General features: G+C 36.5%; 1 protein-coding gene across 2 annotated transcripts in view; it reads left to right on the top strand.

The window, feature by feature from the left end:
* The window catches only part of CDC16 (cell division cycle 16), a 441,073-nt gene extending 430,465 nt beyond the window's left edge, over positions 1 to 10,608 (top strand). For both annotated transcript variants that reach the window (XM_088530271.1, XM_088530265.1), the window contains 7 exons: positions 1,411 to 1,536; positions 3,484 to 3,636; positions 4,064 to 4,127; positions 5,157 to 5,218; positions 7,285 to 7,420; positions 8,318 to 8,408; positions 9,299 to 10,608. In XM_088530271.1, coding sequence (XP_088386397.1) covers positions 1,411 to 1,536; positions 3,484 to 3,636; positions 4,064 to 4,127; positions 5,157 to 5,218; positions 7,285 to 7,420; positions 8,318 to 8,408; positions 9,299 to 9,564 — 898 coding nt within the window. In that variant the 3' untranslated portion in view covers positions 9,565 to 10,608. The remainder of the gene's footprint in view (positions 1 to 1,410; positions 1,537 to 3,483; positions 3,637 to 4,063; positions 4,128 to 5,156; positions 5,219 to 7,284; positions 7,421 to 8,317; positions 8,409 to 9,298) is intronic.
* The last annotated feature ends 1,860 nt before the right edge of the window (positions 10,609 to 12,468 follow it).

Raw genomic sequence — 12,468 nt, 5'->3', positions numbered from 1 at the left:
GCAGCAGTTTTTTTAGAAAAGGATTTGGAAATACTGTGGGTGAAAGTGCCAATCCTCTGTCAGTGTTTCAGGCTTGCAAGACCATGTGCTAGAGTCTCAGATGCTTCCTAAAATGCAAATCCTAGGAAGAGGCTGTGGAAAGCCTGACCTCTAACCTACTAAACAGGTCAGAGAGGAGTGTTGGCTGTGTAAGGAGTGTGTGAGGATGATCCTGCTTGCTCCTGAAGGAATCAGGCTGTCTCACACTGTATCTAAGTGCTGGTTTCTTCCTGCAGATCTTACAAAAGGCTTTCCACAGCTCAGCACTAATTGGGAAAATAACATTTGGGATAGACTATCACCCATCCCCTGTAAAATTAGAAAAGCTCTGTTTTAATGTTGACAAGTCTATCGACGAGTCAGAATGAGTAGGGAGCTCCAGAAGGATGTGACACATTTGAATAAAAGTCAAGAGAAGACAGGAAACAAACGTTCTGGGAAACTTGACCTATGAGGAAAGTTTCTGAAGTAATTGAAGCTGTCTAGGATGTAGAGTGGGAGGATGCATATGTTCAAATCTGTAAAGTTTTATGTCAAGAGACAGATACCAAACTGTTTCCCATGGTCTGTGACAAGAAATAATGAGTTTCACTGTGTCAAACAAGTCTAGATTAAATGTTAGGGGAAAAACTGTAGCGGTCGTAAAGATATTTAAGCAAAGGAATAGATTATTTATGTAAAATGGGGATCTCTGTGGGGAAAAAAAGCTCTTAAGAGAAGGTTGGATGCATCTGTCATGAAGTTTTTAGTTAGAAAAGCTTCTGTCTTGAGACTTAGAAAGGATGAACTTCATCATATTCCTGTCCATTTCTCTGTGGAACTTCCAGGTTGCAGTTTTGATGTCTTTTGACACTTCCGTGAAGTTTTATGTGCCTCTGTGATGTGAGGAAAATGTCTGAAATGCTACAAGTTAATACTCTTCACTAAAATCAGTAGGGTAACATGGCAACATTCCTACAGACAGATCAATATGAGTTCATAATTTGGTATTTCTGTATCCTGCTTGTGATGCTTCCATTTCCTTGAATTTTATTTATTTGTAAATGTATAGCTAAAACTTTGTCATGTGTTACAAGTTGCTACTGCTTTTTCCTATGCCTTGCTCAATTCACCTACTGCATCATTTTTTGTATTCAATAATATCAAATGACTTCTGACCTGTATGAACAGCCACAGGAATATCACAGTAAATTCTTGAAAACGTTAAATAGTTTCGCAGTGAACTTTTAAAATGAACTTATCTTCTGTAATGATCGGTGTAAATTATGTTAATGGATTCTTAACTACGAGACATAGCTTTGTAAGTAGACAGTTGAATTGGATGAAATTTAATTCCAGCTATTTACTGCATTGATGGGCTCTTGCTTTTAGCAAAGCTACTACACTGGAGAGGACGTACGGGCCCGCGTGGATCGCGTACGGACACTCCTTCGCCGTTGAGAGCGAGCATGACCAGGCCATGGCTGCCTACTTCACAGCTGCACAGCTCATGAAAGGGTATGGCAAAAACCCCTTCAAGTAATACGTGAATAGTTTATAATGCTGATGTATATCCTTTTAAGAGTAGAGGTGCATTTGCAACGAGTATCTGATAGGGAACAAGAGAGAAGAGTAGAGTTTCATGATCTGTTGATTTTATTTTGGCACTTGATCACTGTTACAATTTTCAAACTTCAGAATTTTTCAAGTGTTACAGTGTTAAGAAATGGGTAGTATTACTGCTGGCCTATTTGAGTAAGACACAATTAAATGATATGCAGCACTTAGGTATTTTGTTTAAATTGTTAGTACTCATTTTAGTTGCTGGCAGGATTAGAGGCAAGATTTGCCTTTGTTTAACATATGTTTTTCTTCAATTATGTTCCCAGAGATTACTTGGGAAGGGAAAGGAGGTAGGTATTCATTAGCAACATTTAGTGATTTTTAATACTTGGTGTAAGTTTATTAAATACAGGTATATACATTACTAATGCTTATATAGATGTTTTTTCTATACTTATACTACGAAGTATGTTCTAGTGAAAGAAAAAGAAGTTATTGCAGATTGTCTGGGCAACCCCTCTTAGGAGCCTGGTTTGCGCTGTGGCAAGCGTTGAAATGTGGTGCAAGAATGTCATCGCGCTCTCTTGAGTTGGATTTATGTTCTACTATGGTGCACTTCTAAAAATCCTTGGAGGCTGCAATGCTGAACGTTAGAATAGTCTGGAGTGTCCTGCTCTCTCCATGGTGGCAGCAGCACTCAAATCGGAGGCTGAACTGGGCTTGTTCAGTATCTCATCTTTTTCTTTCAAGAACTTCAAGGACAACAGGAGTTTTCTGATGCATCTTTATCCCTCGAAAGTAGGAGAGGGCAATATGAAGTTTCCTTCCTTTCTTTTTCTTTTTTCTTTCTTTTTTCCTTTTCTTCTATTTATCTATTTTTTTTCCAATTTTTCTATTTTCTATATTCTATTTTTTTCTATTTTTCTGATTTTCTTTCTATTAACCATATGATATCAAAAGCTCATCTCCTTCTTTGGACTGCACCATGGATCAGGAGCTTACCCCATCCTGAGAAGTAGAGTTGATTATATTTCCTTGGTCCAGACACCAGCAACTTGTCATCTTGGATTAAATTTAAAAAAAAAACTGTTGCGTCTTGTGGATATTCCAGTTCTTCAGATGATGTTGAAAGCCAAATTTATTCAAGACCTTGTTTTTTTATGTTTTTATTCTTTAGCTGTTTTATGGGGGGGAAGCTGAGCTGAAAGAATGTTGCTTTTATATATCATTACTTTTAAAAACTGGCTATATTAAATTGATTAAATTGATGGACATCCTTGTGAGATTTACTGTGCTTATTTTTATATAGCCTTTGATGCACGCTTTCCTTAGATTACCCCTTGCTTCATTCAGCATCAATGTTTGCAGTAGGGACCAAAGAATTTTGGCTGTTTGGGCAATTTATTGTTACCCAGTCAAATCTGTTTTCTGTCTGAAAGTTCTTTGAAACTTAGGCAAATCATGTTTCAGCCACTTCATGTCATAAACTTCTGTGTATTAGTGTCTTGAGCAGCTGCTTGATGCTGTGAAGAGAACTGTAAAATGAATAGTAATCATGTTATATTGCAGCATAAAATAGTATTTGTACTATTTGTGTGTGTGTGTGTATATATATATATGTATACCCTATTTGTGTATGAAATGTAGGAAGCTGGAAAAAAAAACTTAGAACTTAGACACTGAGAAAATACATGCACGTGATTCCAGATTAAGTTACTATTTTAAATTAGAGTTCAAATTCTTGTCAATTACAAATATAAAATCTTTTAAATTCACCCTTAAGTTGGTAGTCTATTTCAAATCAACTCTTTACTTGTATGTACATAAGTATATGCAAACATACTTGGTATTTCTTTGTTGTTCATGACAGAAATAATTAGGGCATGCACTTTTTTTTTGCAGGTGCCATTTGCCAATGCTCTATATTGGCCTGGAATATGGTTTGACCAACAACTCTAAGTTAGCTGAAAGGTTCTTCAGCCAAGCTTTAAGCATTGCACCCGAGGATCCTTTTGTCATGCATGAAGTTGGAGTGGTTGCATTTCAAAACGGAGAGTAAGTTTGCAAAATGAGATTAAATTTTTTAGCATGGATTTTTTCTGAAAATGTAATTTATCAGAATATCTACTAAAATACTTGGTTCGAGCTGTAGAATGCCAGGTTTCTTTCGGTTCTAGTAGTGTTCACCCTAAACTCTTGGATTTTTGGAGGGGAGGGGCAGGGGAATAAATTCCAAATTTATTCTTTAAAATGTAAGAACTGTTTAATGAATGTTCTTGAGCTGCTTCTGTTTTCTTAGTTTTGTCTTGTCAGCTCTTAGGATCACGTGGCCAAATGAAATGCAGTAAATTTCAATTACTATTTTTATAGATTACATTATTTGGTCATAAATGAAGCAAAAGAAATGTTTCTTGTCATACAGATTTTCTCACACAGCTAATGAAAACTTGATAATTTACTTTATCTTCTCTCTAATATTTAGCTGGAAAACTGCAGAAAAATGGTTTCTTGATGCACTGGAAAAAATCAAAGCTATTGGAAATGAGGTATTTTTCCTCTTAATGTCAGTGATCAGAAATGTGTAAAACTTTAGCCACTTCTGTAATGTTTTGTGGGGAAAATATGTTGCATTCACTTTAAAATACAAATAATATAAATTTGACTTTAAAGTAATTGGGTATGTTGGCGTTTCAGATGAGACTCTTCACCGTCTGCTTTTTGCCTTTCCATAGCACTGAAGAGACATTTCTGTGTGCAATTAAAAAATAGAATTACAGTTACTGAGTGGGCAGTATAATCCAGATCTGATGCTCACTCTTGGGTCTCAGTAGACCTGTGGCTCTTGGCCTGGTGGCGGAACTGGGTGCATGGAGATGGGTCCCGTTGCCTGGAGCGTTAGCCCGTTTTCTTGGATGACTTCCCTCTTGTTCTGAACAAAATCCTGCAGGCGGGGATGGGGGCCCGTCTACCAGAGGGGGCCACTGCATGGGAATCCGCTCAGGGATAGTTAATTGTGAAACCGAAAGGATTTAGAAGTGAGAGGCTTCGAAGTGCGTTGCCAGTTTGGTGACTCTTCTGGGTTTTCTCAGTAGCAGAAACTAACTTTCTGAAGAAAATCACTGACAGCAGATGTGCGTGTGGTTTGGGTTTCTCTATGAGTCGAGATTCAACCACTATTTTCCTGCTTCCTGAAACACTTGAACACGCAGACTGTTTTGTGTATATTCACACAAGCTGCAAATTTATAATGTATCAAATTCAACTTATTTGTCTGATTTCAGGAAAAAGTGTCTAAGAATTTTGATGGTTTACAAAATCTGTGTACCTGAAATGAGCTTGCTTTTTTTTTTTTTTTTTTTTTTTTTAAGAACGCACAAATTTAGACTGTTGGAGAAATGCAGCATAAAAAGACCCTCTGTAGTTGTGATTATTCCATGAAGATCTAAGAAGATTTCAGTGCTTCTAACCTGGGAGGCTTTAAATGTGACTGTTGGTTAAATAGTAAACAAGTTTTGTTAATATCACTGAAAGTCGAAGGAAACTGAAGTTACCTGAATTTTTGTGTTATTCTGCAGGTAACTGTTGATAAGTGGGAACCTTTATTGAACAACTTGGGACACGTCTGCAGAAAACTCAAGTAAGCAGAGAGTAGTAGAGCTACGTTTATCTAAAGTATTACACAAATGTTTTCTGTACGGCTACTTGTTTACTGTAAGGTACCACCTATTTACGTTAGGTACCACATAACAGCTGTATAGAAGTATCTTATAAAAACAAAATCCCCTAAATCACCTTGTGAATATTAACATACGAATCACTCCTTATATACTCTTTTTCACATAGAAGTTAAAGTACTTATTGCAGAAGGCTTATCTTCACTACTGATTCTTACTTGATAGAAACCTTGTCATAGCCTTTTAGATCCTTAGAAGGATCTGACTCATGCTGCTGGCCAAATTCTGACATCTCTTCCAGTGTTCAGAGATTTAATCATAAAGGTGTTTTCTTGCTGGTTAGTTGCTTGAATCAATGTTTCTGGTTTTACTTGAGTAAAATTTTCAGTGACGTTAACACAGCAATGAAACATTGTTTTTGCAGGCAGAAATTTTTCACATCTCATTCATGTGTTTTCCTCCATTTTAGGAAAGGATACACTGCAAAATACATATGCAAATTTTAACATTGTGAAATATTTAATGTGATTTTAACTAGTATCATTTTTTTAACCTGGTTTTAATTGGGCCAAATGCTGTATACTATAATTTCTGCTTCAAAGTTGCTAATGAGAAAGTGATTAGGGTAAATAAAAGCTGTACTTAGGCAGCCCTGGCTTCAGGAGCTTTGTGCTAGATTGCCAATTAGTCTTCATTTTCAGTAGGAAATTAGATGTATAATAGCTGCCCCTTCTGCCAACATCAAATGAAAGGCACTGAAACAAATGCTTCTAAATCTATTCGTTGTTTAATTGCAGGATGTGCTTTTTTTTTTTTCCCAAATCCTTTTTACAGTTTGACATAAATATATTTAAAGTTTCTTGCAATAAGTTAGTACCGTTTGCATCACGTTCAGGCAGTATGCACTGTGTTGAAATGCATTACGTTGCTTTTCCAAACAACTTTGCAAATAGTCTTTCATTATAAAGTCAAGTTGAGAATTTTGGCAGTTTTACCTATGTTTTGGACAACTTTAAATGTCCATAATAATCTGAATTTACTCACACTAATAATGTACATTAGTGCTGTTGTGAAAATGTATTGGATGGATGTCCATTCACTAACTTCCACATAAGAAAATTGAAAGAAGTATTTTAAAATACCATAGTAGTTAATTCAACAGTCAAGTACTATAGGGGTAAATAAGTGTCAAACCATGTGAAAGTTTTGTGCAGTAAGCAAACAGTAGCAGAAAATTTCTGTGTCGTTACCACATGTCCTCTGATGGCTTTTTCTTATTTGATGCATAAATTTGTTAAAACTATTAGCAGTAAAATTTCTTCTAGAGGGATGATTAAAATTGTCTTTATTATTAACAATATGGTACAGTAGTGTTAAATGTGACAATTTAATTTCTCAGAGTAATGCCATAATTCTTGGTTTTAAAATAATATGCAATAAACAGTCTAACATATCCATATTTGCCTTCAAATACCAGCCACCCATTTTTGAATTGAAAATTATTCATTAATTAAAGTTTTATTTTCTGGTAGAGGCAATAACAAAATGTGCCTGACCCAAAAACAAACAAAAAAAAGTGCATGCAGCATTAGGGCTCATGCAATTTCTGCCCACGGTGCATTTCTCATTTTAAACAATGAGCAATTTAGTTCTTATGTTTCTCCTTGTCTCCCCTGAGGAGACAAAATTTACCAAAATAAAGCTACTGTTACAGTAAGAATCGTTACACATCTAAAGTAATTTACCATATCAAATTGTTAAGATCCTCTCCAAATGGGGTCTAGCTGTAGGCAGCTGCTGTGTTACGTAGAGGAAACAAGGAATGATTTCTCTTCAGTGCTGAGGAAGAAAATTGCCAATATCCGTAACTCTTCTGTGCATTCTCTTATGTCAAAAGCAGGAAGCAGTAGTTCTGAAGTTCTTGAATGGCTTGTGTTTCACTGTGCTAAGGAAAATACCAGCGCAGTACAGTAAAAGCACCTTTCACCCCACAGCTTGCTAACAGGTATCCTGTGTTCAATCCCAACAGGAAATACGAAGAGGCCCTGGAATACCATCGCCAGGCTCTTGTACTGATACCTCAGAACGCATCAACTTACTCTGCCATCGGCTACATACATAGTCTAATGGGCAATTTTGAAAGTGCAATTGACTATTTTCATACGGTAGGTAATCTGCTTAAATCAAAAAGGTGCTGGCCCCAGATCCTCTATCTGTTGTAGCAGCCTCTTTGGCTTTTAGGGAGGGGGGAGAAAAAAGAGCCAACAGCTTATCCAGGCCTAATTACTGTTTATTTTGCATTTTTTCTTGAAAGCCAAGTTTTCTGTTGACTAAAAATAGCCTCTTTGTAAAACATAATAGTTGTGTCAATCTTTGTTATTAATTATCTGAATTTCATAATTTTTGCTTAAGTTTTATGTCTGTAAACCTCACATAGAGCTGAAATGATTGGGAATATTTCTGACCTGTGTCTCAATAGAAATTCTACAGTGAGCATAACTTAAAGATTGTTGATGTTTTTTTTTGTATTGTTGTTGTGTCAGATTAATCTTCAATTATTTGATACTGGTTTGTTATAATTTTAGGACAGCTTTAGTGATTTCATAATGTAATAGGGAATTTTTAAGTATGCTGAACTTCCAGCATTTGGGTTAGTTGAATTGAGAATACATGTAGTTGATTCAACCTCATGTACCTTACATGCACTTAGTTGTAATTATGTATACGGTCTACTTTATTGTAAACTATAACTTGGTTATACAAATTTAATATCCTTACAATTTTTATTTTCATTATTTTAGTGTGTTTTATTTCATATGCTGTGAATGAGCTTCAGCCTGGATACCTGTCCTTTTTTGGTTTTGTTCTTGTGCTTTGTATTTTTTCTTCAGCCAATTCAAGTGGCAATACTTTGGTTGCACAAGAACTCATTTTTTCAGTGAAGGCTTGTGATCTGATAGTGCTTTCAAGTAAGAAAAAAAGAAAAACCTGAGAGCTATACAGGGCTTTTTCATGCATGACTGTTTTATCTACTGCTAAGTATAATTAATACTTTTTGATAGGCCCTTGGTCTTAGGAGGGATGACACATTTTCAGTCACAATGCTTGGACATTGCATAGAAATGTATATTGGTGATTCCGAAGCTTACATTGGTAAGTCTGTCATCAGATTCTTTGAGAGAAGTCTTATTCTGGCATCAGGAAAAAAATATTGTGTGGCATTATCTAGTCAACTTATAAAGTGGTAATTCTGGGGGGGTGGATTTCAGCTTTCTTATCTTTTAAGACAAGATAAATGAGTTGGAATTGCTCAGTGTGGAAAAACTGATTGTAAATGACTGCTGATTTTCGAAGCATCATGGCAGTGAATAATCTACCAGTGTAAAAAAAAAAAAAAAAAAAAAAAAAAAAAAAAAAAGAGAGAGAAGCATTCTGCCTTTGGGAGGAGGTGATCATTTCTTTTATATAAAAGATTGTGGCAGTGTAGAAAACAAAGCGGGTGGAGGGAAACTGAAGTAGAAGTATCAGGTAAGAAAATCGGTAAACTTGATTTGAGTTGATTATCTGTAGAGAGGTATAGGCCAGGTCATTCATAATAACAAAAATGTGCACTATAAGAGACAACTGAGATAAAGTTCTGTTTTTGGAGGCAGAAGGATTTACAAATGGCAAAATAAGTGCTTTGTTACTGTAATACAGTATATTACCACAGTTTGAAATATTCGTATTCTATGATAGAGAAAATTTCATTGCAACATATTTCTGCTTTGTTGGACTTACTAACTTAACTGTGACATTACACAGTTCGTGTCCTTTGACTTTGAATCTGAATTGTACTTAGTAACTTCCTTTTTTTTGTTTTTTTTTTTTTTGTAAGAGATATATAGACTGCTGGATTGTGCTGGACCAACTCTGTTAAACTTAAGTCTTAAGCAGTGAGAGCTTCTTGATGTAGATATAAAATGTACTGGATGATAGTGCTTTGAGATGCATGTTTTGGAGTGTTCACTTGGAATACACTGATGGTTTGTCTGTTTCCTTAGGAACAGAGATCAAAGACAAGTTAAGATGTTACAATTTTGATGTGCATACAATGAAGACATTAAAGAACATTATTTCACCTTCGTGGGATTTCAGAGAATTTGATATAGAAAGGCAAACGCTGGATGAAAGTGGTATAGTGACGCTAGAAACATCCAATCCGAGGAAAAGTACAGATACCAGTCGTCCACTGGAGGAAACGTTTGAGATTGAGATGAATGAAAGCGACATGATGCTTGAAACGTCCATGTCGGACCATAGTACATGACTGTAGATGCTCGTGGAGGGCTCGTTTTGTCTCTGTGTGATTTGTTTGTTCGGGCATTTTTGTTACGGTGTTAAACTTTCTGGAATTTGCTATTTTTATATGAATTCAAACTACTCCTCTGTACTTAACACCGGAGAAATAATGCTCGTCTTAAGGATGTTAAGACACACATAAGATTATTTCCAACCTATTTCTACAAAATTAACCATACAAAATGAAATAAAAAAAATCGCATAATTTTTTAAATTGTTTATTTATTCCTGTGGCTGCTCTCAGTAAGACTGGAGGTTTAAAAGTAATACTTAAAATTGAGTTGTTTACATTGTTGTTAAATTGAGTAGCTGGGGTCTAATATACTGTGGCTTCTGAGTTTTCATCCTGTGTGTGAGGAATGCTTTGTAGTATATAGGCCAAAACCATCACGAAATTCAATACTTATTACTCCTTAAAGGAATACATATTTATAAAGTAATTCTGATGATTTTCATCAGTTGACTCTCCTTTGGCATGTGTTAAATTCATGGCAAAGTGTTTTCGTTTATTATACTTTGTCCTAATAATTAACTCCAGTTCTTTACCGTTATTCTGTGGTTTATTACTGAAAGACAAGTGTTTTTGGCAAGTTGCCTAGAAAACAAATGTGAATGGCCAAAGTATTAAGATGAAACAATGTTTCCTGGAATTAGTGACTTCTGAACTATCTTTTCAGAAGTTGTTATACTAATAAACTTGCAAATGACAGTCTGCTGCTTCCATAGGGGCTCTCTGCACATGACTGTGAATATTATCTATATACGTTTTTTACAAGTCTCTAAACTGTGGTATTTAAAAGTGTACTTGTCCTCCGAAAATGTCGAAGCAGAGCTTGTGTTTGTTAAGCAGAAGCAGCGCTTTGTTCGTCCACTAAACGGAACAGGGCTGTTCTCCTACTTGGCATGAATGTTGACCATATTTTGCATAAACTTCTCCTTTCCCTTCGTGCCTGTTCCACATGTCTCACTGCGAGGGACTAAAATTAAAGACTTCAGATACAACCTGTCATAATGTTTTATTCTGTGGCTTCCAGCTCAGCTCTGACATTTAATGTTTAGAATAGATTGCCTGAAATTTGGCAGTCCAATCCAAGTGTGAAATACTTCAACTCTCAAGAACCAGCAATATTTCTGTGCATAGAGATTTTCATCAAAAACGAAAGGGGCTAATTCATGCTTTAGTCATCAAGTAATAGGTCTAAAATACAACTTCTACTCTGTATGCATGTACATTTGTGTTAACAAGGTTTAAAGATGTATTTTTGATGCCTTTAAAACAAGATTTACATATTCTGTTATCCTGTAATATTTTTCATCCACCTTATGGGAGCATGTTCTCCAAGAGCCTGGCATACTCGTGGTGGAATTCATTATTTGCTTTACACTTTTTTGATGCTTTGTGTTAAGTAAGAGCAGATGGAGGATGAGTGATGAATCCAGGTATCTCTACTGAAATTTTACTGTCATTCTGTCCCTCTACCAGCTCATCTTTCTTTGCTAACTGTCTTCTTAGTGATGATTTTAAGACAGGCAATGCTGAGCTTGCTTCCAATTTTACTGAGTATTGAATCACTGGTTGTCAGTGTGTTCTTCTCTGGATATATATTTTTTAAATGCGCAGGGCTCTGCATGAACTGGAATGTAGGACAGTCCTTATCATCCAGTTACATCTGTCTTGGAGTTCGTGGAGTTCTCAGGGGTCAGGTGCTGTGTTGTAAGGATATCTAGAGAACTGCAGTTACTGAAGCCTTTTCACTTCCTTCATTTTTCCTAGCACCTCCATTAGCTGATATAAGTCACTAGCTAGTGACTCAAATAATATATATTTTTAAACTTATTTGCTACTTGCTGCTGTTCTGCTCCACCAGACTGTTGGCTATGTCTGGTTACATCTTTGTTCTTGTGCTTTTCCTGATGCGTCTCATGAATCCTCCTGTCAGGCTGGAAGACCTCCTTAGAGCAGTGCAGGCTGCGTACGTAGTTTGAATCCAGGTGTGTGGCTGTTTTCATTATGTCCCTGTGCTATTCAACGTCACCGTAAGTTCTATCTACACTTGCATTTTAAAGTTTAAGAGTATCGGGCAAGGAAGAGCTAGGGAAAGAGCTAAGCATCAAATTGGGTGTTGCCATTCACAATTGGGAAACTTGATCTAGCTTTTAAAAATCTAAGTTCACGGGTTCAAAGATAGCAAACCACTGCTGTAGTGGCCCAGAGGGGAGGAGGGGGAAGGAGTAATGGAATTGCATGTTCACACATTTTGGCTGGCTGTTGTCGGCCTTCATTTATTGGCATTAAATTCTAGGAAATGATGGAAAGATGTATGCAAAGTGTCCTAGATTGCTAATGATTTTTCCTGGACAACTGGAATGACTTGGTATGACTTATCCTACCTTCCTGCTTTTCAAGCAGCTCCAGTTTTAGGTTATAGCTCACTGAGCAGTCTTTTCACGCAGCTTGTAGAGCATTCCCTTGCTGCTGTTCAGTATGTCCATCTGCACTTGTTCTATCCAAATCCTCATCTACCAGCTGCAGCTCCTGCTGTGCTCTAGTTTTCTGCACTTCCAGCATCTGCCCTTGCCTTTACGCTGGGTCATGGTATTCTGATTTTTCACCCTGGCTTTGGTTAAATTGGGTATTTTCCTTCTCCGGTTATTAATTTTGGCTGCACTTGACCTCTAGTTCTTGTCTCCTGCTTTTGGTCATTTCTTTGGTTAGCTTTGGTACATGGGTACAAGGATCCAGTCCTGAACAGGTTCAGTAGCCTATTACCATGTCTCACAAAGAGACATCCTCTCTCCATCTCATAACCTGATCTCTCTCCTGCAAAGGTCAATCTTATTCCAGTTGTGGGGGTGGAATTTGGCTGTTGCC

Source organism: Tinamus guttatus, unplaced genomic scaffold (assembly GCF_059628265.1).
Source record: "Tinamus guttatus ecotype Peru unplaced genomic scaffold, ASM5962826v1 Tinamus_guttatus_pri_ptg000030l, whole genome shotgun sequence".
Taxonomy (NCBI): Eukaryota; Metazoa; Chordata; class Aves; order Tinamiformes; family Tinamidae; genus Tinamus; species Tinamus guttatus.
The sequence above is the reverse complement of the archived record's forward strand: the minus strand, read 5'-3'. Positions and strand labels throughout refer to the sequence as shown.